The sequence below is a fragment of the Rhinolophus sinicus genome, linkage group LG16, assembly GCF_036562045.2.
Source record: "Rhinolophus sinicus isolate RSC01 linkage group LG16, ASM3656204v1, whole genome shotgun sequence".
Taxonomy (NCBI): Eukaryota; Metazoa; Chordata; class Mammalia; order Chiroptera; family Rhinolophidae; genus Rhinolophus; species Rhinolophus sinicus.
Window position 1 is genome coordinate 3,507,061 of NC_133765.1, and position 17,259 is coordinate 3,524,319.

The window sequence follows — 17,259 nt, forward strand, 5'->3', positions numbered from 1 at the left end:
CATCAGTCACCCTGATTTTCTCCTGAGAGGAAACCAGGAGGAGCAGTGGGGGGCAATTAGAAATCTGCTTTGTTTCTTCCATCTGGCAGGAGAGATGTTTTCTTTTGTTCTGCACGTGATTAGAATGAGCGAAATCAGGCCGTGTCCCCCTCTCCTTGGTGGGGTTTCCTTGAGGTGTGTGTAGCTTTGCAAACAGGAGAGCTTTTACTTCCAAGGGGCTGCCCTTCTGTCTTGCAGCAGAAAGAGTTGTGATCTGGGACACACTAATGAAGGAGACAGACAAATAAACCAGCACTGAGTCAGGCAGTCAAGTGAACGAGGAGTGATTTTGGAGATGAAGGGGAAGGTAGGTTCGAGAGGGTGTCCTCTTTGGGATTTCCATTGCCAGACAGAGCAGGGCCAAAGAAATTATTGTGTCTTTTTATCCAGCCAGAAAGTCTCCATGGAGAAGGGATATCCAGAGTTTCTCCAACAGGGAAAGAGAGAGCTTAGCTGGCTTCTGAGCTGAGCTGAGCAAGGGAGGTAATTCCATCCTGGCCTGACTAACAACGAGAGAGGTTCCAAGGCAGGATGAGTTGAGGGGCTTCATGGAACCCAGGCACAGGGCTTTACCTTTGAGCTTTTCCTTTTTACCAACTCCTATCCCATCTCTGGACGAGGAGCAGCTACTAGTAGTTGGGCCCCAGTTTCTTCCTCTGTTAAATATGGTTTAGTAATACCTCGTCGGGTTGTTGTGAGAAGCACATGACATAGTGGATAGGAGAACACTTTAAACCCGAGAGTGGATAGACACCCATTTGTGGAAACCCCTGGCGCCTTCGTTCTGTGTTGGTGAAGCACCTGGGAGGCAGGATGAGACCTACTGGAGCTTGGCTTTGGCCTTGTCCATCCACTTTCTGGATTAGCGATTGTGAAGGAGGGATGAGGAAGGATGGGCGAGCGGGAGAGGTAAGTCCTCCGTCCAATTCCTGGGGTCATAGAGGCACAAGGAAGCATTCTTGAAATAAACGGAATCCCGCTTGCTTTCCACACAAGCCTCGTAGCCTCTGCTGCTCTGGTGCCTGTGCTGCCCCCCCTCCCCTGCCCTCCCGCTCCCCTCGCAGCAGTGGACCAGTGGGACTGGAGGGCAGGGTTGTGTACTGGTCCCTGTGGTAGGAGGGGAGGGGCTGGCTCGGGAGGCTCCCAGCTGGGAGTTGACACAGATGAACAGACCAGACGGTAAGACCAATGCCTGCATCCCACACTGTCACCCCAGAGCCAGTGACTAATAGTGGCAGAGGGTGGGGAGAGGAGAGAGCTGAGGGGGGTGATGGGGCACAGGAAAGTGGTGAGGAGCACCTGATCGGGAGCAGCTCTGGCCATCTGCCATCCCCTCACACAGGCTCTGTTGACTGCAGTTGGGAATTTGGAAGAGGATTCTGGCTGGAGGAGGAGGAGGAGGAGGCTTGTTGAAATGGAGTGTTTAGGAGGCTGCTCCCTCCCCCGTTGTTCCCTCTAGCTTCCTGACCTCCAAAATGCTTCTTAAATATAACACTCTGCGCCTGATGACTCCCCTGCCTGAGCTTGGAGCTTTGATTCCCCAACGTGTGACTGCAGCACTGTTCTGGCCCAGTTTGCCAGCTCCTGGAGGCCTGCAGCTCTGCCCGGTACTGCGGCTCTGCTCTCCTGGAAAGGGCAGAAGGAGAGCAGCACAGGATCCAAGAAGTGGAGTTAGAAGGAGAGCCTCAGGGATCATGTTGTCTGTCTGTTTTCTGCTCCAGACATGCTCCTGGTGACTTCCCAAGGTCATGAGGAGGCTTGAGCTTCTAGAAGGTGGTGGAAAAAGCCGCTGATGGGGAGGTGGGAGTTAGGAGGGCTGAATTCTCCCGCCTGTTCACAGTTCCCAGGTTTCCCTTGGCCAGGGCCATGTGTGTCTGCTTCTGAGATGCCCAGCAGTTTGCTCTGGTTGAAAGATCTTTCTCACAATTCTAGTCCCTACTTATGGACAAGGCAAGAAATACCAGTCACGTTTTTGCTGGATTAGAAAAGTTGCAGCACCAGGGTGGGTGAGACCTGTAGGCTTGTAGGGGCCAAAGGAAAGTCAAAGCAGCTGAAATCAAAAAGGAGCTTTTCGAACCTTCGTTCCAAACCTAGTGAAGTTTGGAAGAGACCGTTGTAACAAGAGGCTTGGAGCCATACAAACCAAACTTATGTTAATCAAACCTTGTAAACACAAACTTTTGAATATCCGTGAGCCTTGGAAGGCCAGTTTTTTGAGCTTAGATTTTTGAAACTGCAGATAACACAACATCCTCATAGGCAATCCTTCAGCCCACATCCTGCCCTTTCAAGTCTACTCACAAAAACCCCAAAACAATTAAGTCAAGTATTTTCTAATTACTGTGTTTATTTTAAAATTGTTTCTACAAGATTATATGTAAAACATTAAATATGCGTAAAGTATACCGAAAGAAGAAACAACAGGGTCGTGAACACACAATGGGATTTATAGATGATGTAATACAGAATTGTACACCTGAAATCTATGTAACTTTACTAACAATTGTCACCACAATAAACTTTAATTAAAAAAAATATATATATATAAAGAAAAAAAAAAGAAACAACAAACACTATATACTTCTTACTTATCTTGCTGAACCCATTGTCTCCCCATCCTTCAAAGATGACCTCGTTTTGAATGTTGAGTTTGTTATTCCCTTAATTTATTTATTGTATAGATACAGAATACAGTAGTTCCCCCTTACCCACTGGGGATATGTCTAACACCCCCCAGTGGATGCCTGAAACTGTGAACAGTACTGAAACCTATGTATACTAATCCTTTTCCTATGTAGACATATCTTTTCATTTTATTGCTTCTTGTTGGCATATCCAAATTGCCAGCATCACTACTCATGCTTTGGGGCCATTATTAAGTAAACTAAGGGTTACTTGAACCCAAGTACTGCAATACTGTGATAATCGATCCGATACAAAGTGACTAAGGGGTGGGTAGCATATACAGGGTGGGGATGCTGGACAAAGGGATGATTCATGTCCTGGGTGGGTTGGAGTAGAGCAGGGTGGTGTGAGATTTCATTATGCTACTCAGAATGACGTGCAATTTAAAACTTACGAACTGTTTATTTCTGTAATTTTCCTTTTAGTATTTTTCGACCGCAGTTGACGCAGGGTAACTGACACCACAGAAAGCAAAACTGAGGATAAGGGTGGGGGCTACTGTATCTATCTGTATAGATATAGAAGATCTGAATATTCTGTATCAATATCAATATAAAATTATCCTTTCATGTGTTTGTTCTGTAACTATATATGCATGGAATCATACTACATGCAATCCTCATTGCTGTGCATCAGTGGGAAAGAAACTGTTAAGTGTCAGGGGATGCATTTCTTAAACTTTACTACATGATATAAAATAGTTTGCTTAGGTAGTCGAACCAGTACACATTTCCTTTAGTTCCTTTCCAACTGTCATGCAGGACATCATGCAGCGTCTCTGGTCCCGCTCCCCACATAAGAACGCAGGACATAGTGAGGTCAAAAAGGACCACCAACGGAGCCATAGATAGGGGAGTCATACCACTACAGTCTCACTGGCGGCTGGGTTGGAGACACGGGAAGCAGGAGCCACATGATCCGCAACCCGCATTCCACTTGTCTCTGCCAACCAACCTCACTTGCCAGCTGCAATCCACCTCTCTGCAATCCGCAATCCACACTCCGCCACGCCACGCCACGCCACGCCACGCCACCATACCATCTTCTTGCTAGCCCCCATTTTGCTGCTAGCGTAGCCACAGCAGTTATATTAGTGGCCAATGGGTCACTGGTTACAGCTGACAGCCAACTAGCCACAGCTGATGGCCATCCAATCGCAGTTGATGGCTATTTACTACCTGAGCCAGCACCTTTCCACGTGAGGCCGAGAGCCTGGAAACTGCACTCCTGGCTGTGTCCCCACACTCCACCCCTACAAGGTCTCACCTCACAATCTACACAACAAGTGTCTTCCGCGAGGGGCCCTGTGCGAGGAGCCTGGAGGTGAATGCAATATCCTGGACACAGCCAGGCTCTCTGGGCACAGCCAGGGTTTCTCAGGGCACCATCAGCCCTTTTGGGCACAGCCAGATTTCCTGGGCTTCTTAGGATATCACCAGTCTCCCCAGGCACAGCCAGGGCTCTCGGCACTGCCACTCTCTCTGAGCCTCTCAGGATACTATGCTGGAACAACAGCGGCTCAGAATCAAGGTGCTTACATATTCTTGATGGCGGCTGGTCAAGACACAAAAGCAAACATCCGCCAGTTCCACTACATGGTGGTACATTCCCAAGGAAACAGTCAAGCGGTCCATTAAATTAGGGATGAAACACAATTCCCCATAGTCCACAGTCATTCGCCAGGGCTTTGGATTGGCCTCACAATGTGTGCCCTCTCCGCAGAGTGAGGTCTCCAAGTCCTCTCCAACCTGGGGGTGAGGCCCTCAGCAAGCACTTCTCAGCCCACAGGGCCGCAACGACCTTTGCTTTCTCCAGCCTGTGCTGGTTGGAAAACCATCCACGTCTTTCCACCCTCCACGGGGGCCCAGCTCTCCAGCAGCTGCTCCTCCTGGTCTTCCTGAGACTGAGCGTTCATAGGCATAAACTGCTCCACCGCCCTTCGGAGAGCTTTGGCCGGCACCATACCCTGCTCGCTGCACCATTTGTCATGCAGGATGTCATGCAGGGTCTCTGGTCCCGCTCCCCACATAAGAATGCAGGACATGGTGAGGCCAAAAAGGAACACCCACACAGCCATAGATAGGGGAGTCAGACCACTATAGTCTCGCTGGCAGCTGGGTTGGAGACACGGGAAGCAGGAGCCACATGATCCGCAACCCGCATTCCACTTGTCTCTGCCAACCAACCTCACTTACCAGCTGCAATCCTCTCTTGCTAGCTCAGCCACCATCTTCTTGCTAGCCCCCATTTCCTGCTGGCGTAGCCACGGCAGTTATATTAGTGGCCAATGGCTCACTGGTTACAGCTGACGGCCAACTAGCCACAGCTGATGGTCATCCAATCACAGTTTATGGTCATTTACTACCTGAGCCAGCACCTTTCTATGTGAGGCCGAGAGCCTGGAAACTGCACTCCTGGCTCTGTCCCCACACCAACCTTGATATTTTAAGATATTAATTTTTGTCAAGTAGATGGGTATGAGATAACATCTCATTGGAGCTTAAAGTTGCATTTTCCTGGGTACTAATGAGGTTAGGCATCTTTTTATATATTTACAGATCACTTTCTCTTCTGAAAGTGCTTATTAAAATCATTTGTCCATTTTTCTAATTTTCTTTTTCTTATTGATAGAATCGAATGCACCTGCCTGATCATTAATTTGTATCCAGCCCCAGAGTAATCTAGAATTATGTCAGTGTTGACAATTTACCCATCAGAGAATTTTTTAAACCATACAAACAGACTGCCGTCTATGAGAAGATAAAAGCGGGAAAATAGGTTAAATGAGGAATGTTTCTTCATTTTGCTTGGTCTTACTCTAATTCAGGAAAAGACAGTGATCCCATGACTCTTTAGAGTCATGTTTAGGTCATATTTTGAGATTTTTCTTTGTGGACCACAAAAATGGAGCTCTGTGAAAAGCCATGGGTTCAGAAACAAGAAAGATCCAAGGGGAATTCTAGGTAGATAATTGTCTCCCATCAACCAGGCTTTTCTTTTTCCTCCCCTTTTTGTGTTCCTTATAACATATATTGGCTTAACTGACACTTAAGCCAATTAACTCATCAGTGATGGAAGAAGCTGGCTTGATTTAATCTCTTTTTTACTTGTTGCATGGATTCTTTTTGTCCTGAGAGCATGTGAGCCCTTACAAATCAGCTTGTCTGGTAGAGAAGAGTTTTTTGTAAGCATGAATCGTGATTTAGAGATGGAGTTTCGGAGTTGGACATGCCTACATTCAGATCCCAAGGTTGCAGCTTGCTGGCATTAGGCTCTAGGCAAATCAAGGCATCACACCCTTTAGTTTTCAGCGGCATTACCTGGCAAATAGTGATAGTTACTACTCATGGTAACAAGCGGGTGCGGATTCAATGAGATAATGCATGTGCAATGCTTAGTATGATGCCTGAAATAATATTCCCTCAATAAATTCTTAGTACTAATTGTTGAAAAGGAGGGTTAATTTTTTTTAAACAGGTAAAGATTAAACACTAAAGAATGTTAACATTTACAATTCTGTGTTTCTAATATAATACTTGAAAAGCTTTGGTCCAGGTTTTATGTGTTACTTGAGACCAGAGCAGTTAGTGGGGCAGGATGAAAATATTCTCCTTTACCTGGAGTACTCTGAGCGACATTTGTCTAGGGGCTGGATCACATGACCTAGGAGGCTGGTTGAGTGGATTATCTAGGTCATAAAGGAGAACTATGCATTTCTGGAATCTGTTGCATCCCTGCAATCAATACATGTGCTGAAAGTATGGCCCAGGTACAAGCTCAAGGAGCTTTAAAAAGATAACTGTGGACGTATTCAGAAGTCTTGAAAGTATTTCAGTGTTTTCTAGTCATGGGGGCTGTGGATGGAGGGAAATTTCACAGCCCAAAACTGCTTTGGGAGTACATCTCTGAAAGCACAGGATACCTTAAGGAATATTTCTGCTGGACCATCTGGACACTGGAGAGAGACTGCAGTGTTCTAATTAGGTTTGAATAAGGTCACTTCAATTAAACACGTGTCTATAGTACTCCTCCTGGATGCAAGCCCTTCTGGTCAGTGGGCAGAGGGAGCTGAACAAGATACACAGCCCCTGACTGCATGGAGTTTACCATCTAAAAAGAGGAAGGCAGATAATAAACAAGGAATTACAAATACAATGAGTATTACCAACAAAGGGATCTGTACTCCAGTTTTTCTTCAGAGTATCACTTTAGAGGGTCAAGTATAGATGACATGCATACAACAAATACGGATTTCTGTAGATCACTTTGGGGCAAGTTACAGGGTACAAGCTCATTATGGTTCAGCTGAAGGTTGCTATTTCATAATTAATCTCCTCTTTGTTCCTTCTCACCCATCGCATTACTAACCCAGATAGTCAGTAATCTAGGGGAGGACAGACAAAAGCAATCACATAGCCAGGGAAGGTGTCGGGGCTGGAACTCCTTACTGGGCCCCAAACTGGAGGATTTTAAAAGGAGCCTTTTCACTCTTTCCCATGAATTGCATGTCCGAGTTGAAGTTGAAACTCTCTGTGCCTCCTCACTTGATGCTGTGCCTGGTCTGCATCTTCTCGGAGCCTGGTACCAGTGGTAAAATGTTTAAATCCCACACCAGGCCTTCATGGCCACCTTAAAAGAATCCCTGGCCTCAGGTGACTGGGTGCACCACCTCAAGTTGCTGCCTCATCACTTGCCCAGAAGCCAGTGGCGAGGCAATTTCCCCAGCAGAGGAAGAGAGCTGCGTGTTGAGTGCAGTGAACTGCTCAGACTACAGAGGCGCTAGCCCCGCCTTGCTGGGAATGGGTGAGGATTCTATTTAAGGTGGTCTTGTGCAGCTCGCCTGCCATCTGACTCCTAGGCATGCACCACCTAGCTTTTCCGGTGTGCTCAGCTTTGGATGCCTCAGGTTTGCAGGGGGCCTGGGACAAGGCTCCCCTCCACCCAGAGGTGGGGCATTTTAAACCCTTGCTGGATGCCCATGGAAATGTAAATCTTCAGACGTTGACACCCCTCTTCTCTGCCTCTCCAGCACCTCATTGCTCACCCACTTTCTCCCTGACTTTCTGTCCCATCCTGGGACAAAACATGTGCTGTGTCTTTAAATGGGCGGCAGTGGCTGGCAGTGCTTTGCTTGGGTACTGCATTGATGAGGAGATTACATGGAGCTGCGGGAGCTGCCGCCTGGGGGACGAGAGGTGCAGCTTCTGCTGGGCTTTTGCTCTCCCCCTGGGCTCTTCTTGGGTTCTCTGAGGCGGCATGAGGTGAGGGTGGGTGGGTGGCCGGCCGGCCTGCCTGTTGACAGCAACTCCAGGGCTGTTTTGCAGCCTTGCCAGCATTACCCATCCTCATCAGAATCTGGCAGGAGCAGCAGCAGCTTGGGCAGGCAGCTCCGGCCCCCAGCTGGATTTGCAGAAGCTGTCCTTGGCCTCCAAACCCAGCTTTCAGCTGGGAAAGGGGGAAGAAGGGAAAGCAGCAGCAGTTCTGGCTTGCGCTTTCTCTATCTCTCTCTTTCTCTTTTGTTTCTGTGTTCAAGTCACATTACATGGGATTCTGTTCTTTTGGGACTTCGTCATCTTTTCAAATATGTCCTGGGACCTCCAGAGCTGTGACAGGGATGCTAAGGACATGGTCAGTGGATGATCGTGACTGTACTAATGAAAGGATTCAAGCTCTCCTGGTAAGTAGAGGAGGGATAAGGCACCTTCCTCTTCCGTTGTCTTTCTTCAACCCTGTGTTCCCCCCAGCACCTCAAATCCTCAAGAGTCTCCTTCAGAGAGGCCCATCTCCCTAGAGGGGTCTGAAGGGGTTAAGATGGGGGCCACACACTCTACAAAGTTGGATTACCCTCAGCTCATTCCAGCTTCTGTACAGCTGCTGGACTTTCTGCCAGCATCTTCCTGGGTTTTGTGGAAGTTGGGGGGCTGTGGAGAGAGTCAACTGCAGCTGAAAAATTCTCTAACTTTGAGGGGGTTAGGGGTCGTGCCCACCGAGGGAACTTGATAAAGAAAGATCCCTTTCACGAGGTCCTGTGTGACCGTACTAGGCTGGTGGTACATTCTTACTCTCCCTACACTAGGAGGGGCCTTTCTCACCCTGCTTCTTAGGGCATCTTTACCCCTGTAGCCAATCTCTGACCTCTTAGAGGCTTCTCTCTGAGGATAGAGTCTTGAAGGGCCAGGCTCCAATCTCTAGCATACATGGTGTTCAAAGGAGAGTGGACTGTCCCCACCCGCACACCCACCACACGCACACACCTTGGAGCTTAATGTTGGGATAGTAAAGCCACCTCCTTTTTGGGGTGTAGGGTAGCTGTATTGTAGCCGCAGAAGTAGTCAGAATATATTTACCTCCAATTTAGAAGTAAAACCTTTACTTCTCCCTCTTCTCCTTTAAATCAGACAAGAGGGTGAATTGGCTTTTTCTCACCTGGAGAAACGAGATTTTGCTTGGAAAACTTTGTCATACCAGGCATGTGGCGCTCCCTGCAGGCCAGCTTGCGCAGCTCAGAGAAGAAAGGCTTCTGGGGCTGGGAATGGAGCTTTCTGTCCTTGAAGGTGCTGGCGGGTGGGAGAGGGAGCCTGTGAGAGCTCCCTGCCGGGATGCATCCTGCCTTTCTTGAAGCCAGCAGCCCAAGGTGGGGTGGTGGTAGGGTCATCTCTGGATGAGAGCTTGATTTTCAGAGTCGGGGGTAGGTATTGAGCAGTTTCACGCATGGAGTCCCAGCTTGGCTCTAGACTTTCCAGAAACCCTACCCTAGGTTAAACCCTGATAGAATTCACCTAGTTTACCAGCCCTGCTCCTTTAGGCAGGAGGATCTTTTAGTGGGTCTTCAAAAGGTACTTTGCAGAAGGGAAAGGGAGGAGCTTAAAAAGAAGCTTTTTAAAAGCTTCGCTCTGAAAACCTGTGAGGTTCCAAGTAGTGGAGAGCATCAGTGACTACCCAGGGACTACCCTGCAGTTTCTTCTCAAGATTTGATATCTCTCCTCCTTGTGCTGAAGGCCCTCCTCTGAATTTGAGAAAGTGGAGTAGAGGTACATCCCTGTTCTTGCTTTCTTGTTCCTGAGTTGGGAGACATTAGCAGTCTGTTGTCACTGGGATTTCTAGGCCTGGTCAGCATCCGAGCTGCACCTTTAATCCTCAGCAGAGTAGAGCTGGGCCTGTCACTTGGCTGAGGCTTCCAAGGAGAGCCCAGATGCTGCTGGGTGAGGGGTGCTTGGCTGTCATTCAGGATGAGACATGACTTTAACAGAGTGCTTCTCTGCTCAGTTCCGGCTGGTCCCTCAGGGTCATGTCATGCAGAGATGTTTGCCCTTAAAAATCTGTCTTGAGTATCTCTTGATGCATTTCAACAGAAGAGCAGTGTTAAGCTGGGAACTATAATTGGGGTAACCTTATCCTTTTCTGGCATATAAAATGTTACAAGGATTGGGAAATTTTGTTATTTATGGCTGCCTGAATGCTGTTAGATCCTGTGATCTGCCTTGTCGTGTTGTAGATGTTTGGGCTTGAAATCCTGTGTCAGAGTACTCTCTACTCTCCCAACAGTGAGACTTGATAGAAACAAGATAACCAAACATATTGGCAGCCTTTTTCTGGATAACAACACCGTCTGCATATGGAAAAGGATGGAACTAACCAACTTTTTAATGGTTGAATTATTTCTAGAAACATTTCCGGATGTTTCTAATGTTAATGTTAAACATTACTGTGTTAGTGATATAAAAAATGATAATGCTGGTAATAACCATTATAACGGCAACTAACATTTACTGAGTGCTTACCACGTGCCAGTCACCATATTGAGCACCTTATGTGTGTTAAGTCACATGTGCCTACATCATTATGCTTAAGGTCCTCATTTTACAGAGTGAGTAAACTGAGACCCAGAGAGCTTAAGTTACCTGTGAGGGCATACACGTAGGAATCCGGCTTGGGATTTGCAGGTAATTTTCCCAAGTGATTCACCTGTCTTTGGTTGCTCTTCTATAGAGTATTTTCCTCTGAATGTAACAGCATTCTATGGATGGGCTTTTTTCCTGCTTTGCTGTCTCTCTGCCTTATATTTATTTGGTTAATTAGACTTAGTTTAAAAGTGTGTGGGAAAAGTGCATTGTCTCATTCACTCCTTGCTATAATCCCACAAAGTGGCTGGTGTCTGCATGTGAGAGCTAAGGAGACTGAAGTACAGAGTGGTAAAGGGTTTTCACTAAATTCATGCAACTAATTAGTGAAAAGGCCAGGATGCAAACTCTGGTTACTTGACTATTATTTCGGTTTTGCAACTACCACAGCAATGGCAAGGTGTGTCTGTATTAGACCAACTTTCCCAGAGAGCAGGGTCAATGTCTATACATTCAAAAATTATTCATTCAACCCTTCATTTCCACAGATTTTGACCACGTAATTATTATTTTCACAGCCCTGTGTGTACGCATTGTGGGGGTTGAAAAATGGGAAGGACTTTGCCTCTGACTTCTAAGGACTGGTATTCTCACAGGTAAAATGAGACCCAACCCTTCTGCACACACACACACACACACACACACACACACACACACACACCATTCCCCTCCCCCCCACCTACAAAACAAGTCAGTAAATGCTGAGGGACGGATACATGCAATGAACAACAAACACTCTAGAAATTCAGAGGAGACTGGAATTAATTTCAGCTGGGGTAGCAGAGAAGCTTTTTAGAGTAACTGTCACTTGACTGGGTATTTGAAGGCTGGACAGGGTTAGGTAAGTGTACCGCACTAACACCACGCCTTGTGGACTTACGAAGTTCTCACAGGAGATGCTTTGGGGTAAAGCTGACCAAGCTGTGTGTCTGTGATTGACAAGTGCATGGATTGTGAAATACCATGTTTCCCCGAAAATAAGACCTAACCGGAAAATAAGCCCTGGCATGATTTTTCAGGATGACATCTTCTGAACGTAAACCCTAATGCGTCTCTTAGAGCAAAACTTAATATAAGACCCGGTCTTATTTTCAGGGAAAGTCTTATTTTCAGGGAAACATATTAGAGATCCTCTCCATGTCCCAGCCTTCCCAACATTAGGGCAGCGACTTTAGGCTCTCTCCAAGATAATTTTGTGATTCCATGTCCTGATAACTTGTTGAGCAAGGCACGGGCAGCGGTGGAGGAGAATGAGACAGGCGGTGGCACACGCAAACAGATAGGGCTGTGCCAGAGCGGATCTGTGGCACAAATGCGGTTTGGAACCCAAGTAACTTATTTAAAGAACAATTCTCCAGTCCTCCTTAGCTTCTACATGCTAAACAGTTTTTGTATGTAAGCGTAAAGACATTCTTAATTCCTATAGAGCTTCAGACCTCAAACAACAAGATCTCCAATTTCATGAGGCTGCTTCCTGTACAGATTGTTTTGGCCCCCACAGGACTTGGCAGACTGTAGTGACATCTGTCTGGATTCTCTGTCCTCGTGTTCCTGGTCCTCACATCTGCTGGGGCGGGTGGTGCAGTCTCCACAGAGCCTGGAGGCTGTGACAGACCTTCAGGAAAGTCAGTGTGCTGGCAGAATTTGACTCTGTGAAAAAAGAGAGAGAGAGAGAGAGAGAGGATAGTTCTTGACACAGCAGAGGAAGCATTTCTATGGCCAGGTCTTGGTCCACAGATGAGAGGAATTTGACGTTTCTCGTTGTGTTTGGGTGAGGGAGCAGTCGTGTTACTTTCACACTGTTTATTAGGAATATGAGTCCTGTATGAGAGAACCTACTCATTTGTGTTCTTACCAGGTATCTGGGACAAATTCATTTTTGCACTCCTCCATATTTCTTGGAGAGTAATGGTCATCCATATTTTATTTGATACTAAAGGTCAATTGTCCAGTGTTCTTTTTTTCTTCAAGTCTGTTAAAGAATGGAGGGCTGTTCCTATTTCAGCTCTGGTTTAGCTCTATGAAAGGAGAAGTGGGTTAGGCTGCAGCAGGGAGAACTTAAATTAGACATAAGGAAAAAGTTTGGAATTTCTGTCTCTGGAGTGTTAAGATCAAGACATGTATTTATCTTTCGAGGTTCTTCTGTGAAAAGTTTATTCTAAAGAAGGAAGCCCTGGATATGGCCTGTGCACACCTTCTTTAGAGCCAAGCTTCCCAGCTATTCAGATGTGTACCAGAAGGTGAGCTTCAGTAAAGGTTGGGGTCTCTCACTAGCTTGAGATTCTGCGGAGAGCCACCTCTGAATCTGAATCCTGTAACTGCCTTCTGACATGCTGTGCGGCCTTGTGGGTGACTCCTGTTTGCTTTGGGTGGTAGCTGTTTTGAAAATGGGATTAAATAACAGTGCTGGGCAGATTAATTGGTCTCTCAGCTTCCATTTTACTAATGATTTAGAAAAAGACCACAGTCCTCGTAGAACGGGTTGCTTGTGATGTGAACTGTTGGTGCACATCTTTTGCCAGCAGGAGACACTACAATAAACTTTTATTTGAAAATATTAATTATTCATTTACAAATACCCTCCAGCAGGCACACCGTCTTGCTAACAGTGTGAGATTTACATTATTATTTGGTGGGATGGGAATTGGGAGTTTCCCCATAGCCTGGTAAATCCAGCACACTGAGTGCTGGTCATATAAGCATTTAAATCCCTTGAGTGGTCAGGACAGTTCAGGGCAACAACTGAATCTTCTGACTGTATGGATTTCTGAAAAGGATAGGCCTTTCCCACCTTTCACCCATGTTTCTACTTTGGGAAATTGCACCTACCTTGAAATAAGCAGCAATAAACATTACTTGCTTTGCTTTTTGTCATCATCATCACTGTTACTTTAAGAAGAAAGAGATTTATTCCACTGGAAAGTAAGCTTCTGGGTGGCAGAGGTTGTGTCCAACAAATCAGGTCATGAGTACTTGAGGTTCTTTGCTGCTGGCGAGGAACCCTTCCTCCCGGTCAGTATGAGACCTGTTATTAAATTTTACAGTTGGAAGAGATGATTTAGGGTTTCTCATGATAGAACTTGAAGAAGAGAAGAACACTTCTGATCTCTTGCTAAATTGTCCGGGAGGCTGGACATTTGTTTCCTAAATGAGTTAAGGTGGAAGGATGTGATAGACCAGATATTGCTAGATGTCTTTATGTTTACTTACTGTTAATGCTATTCTTCGGTGTTATTTGCAGAAAGATGTTGAATTAGCCTGGGTAGGATAGGTTATGCTATTATAACAACCAGCACCCAAAACCCACCCACAAACTCAGCAGCTTAACTCACTGTAAGTTAGTCCTTGACCACTCCAAGTCCCTCGGAGGCTCTCAGAAACTGCAGGGACATATCCTCTATGGGTAGCTCAGTGACCCAGCCTGTAGGATCTCCTGGTACCTCCTCCACATTCACTACAGAGGGTGGAGAACATGGCTCTTAAATGCTTCTTCTTAGAAGCAAACACAGGGTCATCGGCCTCTCAGTACGTTGGCCAGACTAGTCCTGTGGCCCTGCCTGACTGCAGGAAAGCTGGGAAAGGCAGGCTTCTGAATGTCAGCAAGTGAGGAAATTCTGTTGAGCACCAGTAATGTCTACTATAGCTGCTTTTATGTAAGTGACGTCATGGGCTCACTCCACTTTTTAAAACCTGGTAATGTTTTCTTACTGCCTATGGAACAAAGGCCTTTATTTGCGGTATCTGGGAGGACCTTGTGTGATCTTAGAACCAGGGACCAGTATACCATAGCTGTGGGCCAAATTCAGCTTGCTGTCTCTTTTTGTACAGCTTACAAGCTAAGAATGTTTTTTCTACATTTTTAAGTGGCTGAAAAAACTCAGGAGAAGACTAATATTTCATGACATGTGAAAACTGGATGAAATTCAGATTTCAGTATCCATAAATAAAGTTTTATTGGAATGCAGCCAGGCTCATTTGTTTACACATTGTCTATGGTTACTTTCATGCTACAACATCAGAGTTGAGTAGTTCAGACAGAGAACTATTTATTGTCTGATTCTTTACACACAGTTTGCTGCCCTTTAGCTAATTTAGGTAAATACTTCTCAAGTGCAACAAAGTGATATGTTTTTACTGGATACTTCCTGGCTAGAGCCTTGTTCTAGTCACTGTAAGAGTAATAGCGATGATGATAAAGATAGTTATAATAGCTAATACTTACATAATAACTTACTATTGACATGTATTTTAAATGTTTTCTATATATTAACTCATAGCAGTTTTTTTGGGCTATGTATTATTATGTAGATTTTATAAATCAGTGAACTAAGGCACAGAGAGGTTAAGTAATTGGCCCAAGTTCACACAACCCAAAAGTGTTGGAGCTGGCAGTCTGATTCCAGAGTCTATACTCTTAGCCACCACTACGGCAAAGCAAATGGAAGACACGTCTTTGTCCATGAGAAGAGAGAAGACTAATACCCATGAAAACTTAGAGAAATATCTTAAGATAATTTATGAAGACAATGATATAAATTATAACCACCAAAGATGTGTAAAAAACAGAGAGAGGGAGAGAAAGAACAGTAATGGGCAAAATAAATGGGAGAAGGGCTGAATGGAGGAGGTGGGATGTGTGTTGATTCTTAAAGGATGGAACCCACTGAGATTTTAAGAGAGTTGAACGCATCTCTCAGGCAGGGATGAAGTAAGAACTGGGTCACAGAACCCTGAATGAGGGCCTGGTGGAAGGGAGAGAGAGCTGAGCCGCCTGATAAGAGCAAAAGGGTGTGTGGGGGTGCTCTGGTAGGATTTTAAGTCGCAGGACAGGGCTTACCTACAGCTGGCCTCAAAAGTGAGGCAGAGGCCTGTAGACCTGCAGTACGCAGCCGTCAGAAGCCCTCAGGCTCAGGGTGACCAAAGAGCCTGGAGACTCAGTGCCCAACTCCCTGGGAAGATGCTCTGGGGCGGAGAATTGGAATAGTTTGGGGGCCTGTGTTAAGAATAGGGTTAGAAATTTTTTACAGTCTCATAGCTGTACTGGAAAGGTGGTATTTATTCCATTTTACAAGTAAGGAAACTGAGTCTCAAAAGAGGTTTAAGTAGCAGACTCAAGATCACATGGTAAATGTCAGAACTGGGATAAAACTGAAGATGTCTAACTCTAAAACCTATGCTCTTAGCCTCTACACTGTACTCTGAGTGCGAAAAGAGTGTTTATTTGGTAGAAATCTGCAGCTTTAAACTTAGCAATTTAGGAAAGTTTTGCCGAGGAGGTGGGACAATCTTTCTGGCTGGTAGTTGATCATACAGGAGAATAATTTTTCCCAGCATACTCACCCCCATGGTGAGGCATGACCCTAGTCATCACTGATCTGCTGGCTGTCACTTCAGGGCTCAGTAAGGGTTTATTTAAATACTTTTTTTAAATTGTGAAATGCATCATGCATACAAAAGCAAGTATATAATGTATCTGTGCAGCTTGAAGAAATACAGTTGACCCTTGAACAACATGGGTTTGAACTGTGCAGGTCCACTTGCATGTGGATTTTTTTTCAATAAATACTATAAATGGATTTTCTTAACAGTTCCCTTCCCTAGCTTACTTTATTGTATTAATACAGTCTATGATACATGTGGTTATTGACTGTTTGTGTTATCTATAAGCCTTGTGGTCAACAGTAGGCTATTCATAGTTAAGCTGGGGGAGTCAAAAGTTATATGTGGATTTTTCACTGTGCGGGAGCGTGAACCCTAACCCCTGTATTGTTCAAGAGTCAACTGTAATTGCACATTGTTCACCCTCCAGTTAAGCATTAGAACATTACCTGAACCTTTTGAAAGCTGTTCAGTTTTTTTTATTTTATTTGTTTCATAAGATTTATGAAAATATTCAAAGGCTGGGAGGATAAACACCCCACAACTACAAATCTTGGGAACTGTGCACTGGCTGGGTTCCTGAGTCTGGACTGGGGACTGTTTCCCCAGGGAAGGTAGGTTATGCTTCTCAGCCAGCACTTCTTTGTTCTAACACTGGCCAAAATGGCTGCTCCATAATGTGGAGCTCTCTCCCTTTAGCTATGTGGTGGGTGGGCCCCAAGGGACAGTGCATACTATTCTGCTGCTTTCTAGTTTTATGACTCTAGGCAAATTGCTTACTCTCCCCAATTCTCGATTTTCTCATCTGTAAAATGGTGCTAATCACACCTGTTGTAAGGATTGGGAGGATCAGGTGACATCATTCCTGTTAATGCACTTAGGAGACCTGGCACACTGTAACCACCTTATAAATGTGCAGCTACTATTACAGTCTTTATTGTTTTATGTTTGGCATTGTTCACAGAGAGCTTGGTTCTTGCTCTCCACACACTTAAAAATCCACAGTTGTTTCAACTGCCCTAGATGGATACAGAGGGCTCTGGTCATTGTCTTTCTTGGAGCAACCAGGAAAAATAGCCATAGGCCACTCTCAGCCAATTTTACCTCTCCTTTCAAGTTAACTTCCAAGATCCTATGTTTTAGTCTCATTGCTGGAACTCTTCTAAATCTTCTGTCCTCCATGGGTAATGTCACTTGGTCACTTAACTGGAGGCTGGAACTTGTTCCATGGTACCACTCACCAAGTCTGTGAGCT

The 17,259-nt window shown here is 45.5% G+C and overlaps 1 protein-coding gene across 22 annotated transcripts in view; it reads left to right on the forward strand.

The window, feature by feature from the left end:
- GRAMD1B (GRAM domain containing 1B) overlaps positions 1-17,259 on the forward strand; it is a 236,009-nt gene that overhangs the window by 135,645 nt on the left and 83,105 nt on the right. Inside the window, exons 1-2 of one of the 22 annotated variants that reach the window (XM_074321163.1) lie at positions 7,571-7,671; positions 8,258-8,401. The exons of 17 other annotated variants lie outside the window; for them this stretch is intronic. In XM_074321163.1, coding sequence (XP_074177264.1) covers positions 7,585-7,671; positions 8,258-8,401 — 231 coding nt within the window. In that variant the 5' untranslated portion in view covers positions 7,571-7,584. 4 more of the 22 variants (XM_074321162.1, XM_074321160.1, XM_074321164.1 and 1 more) reach the window with 4 other exon arrangements.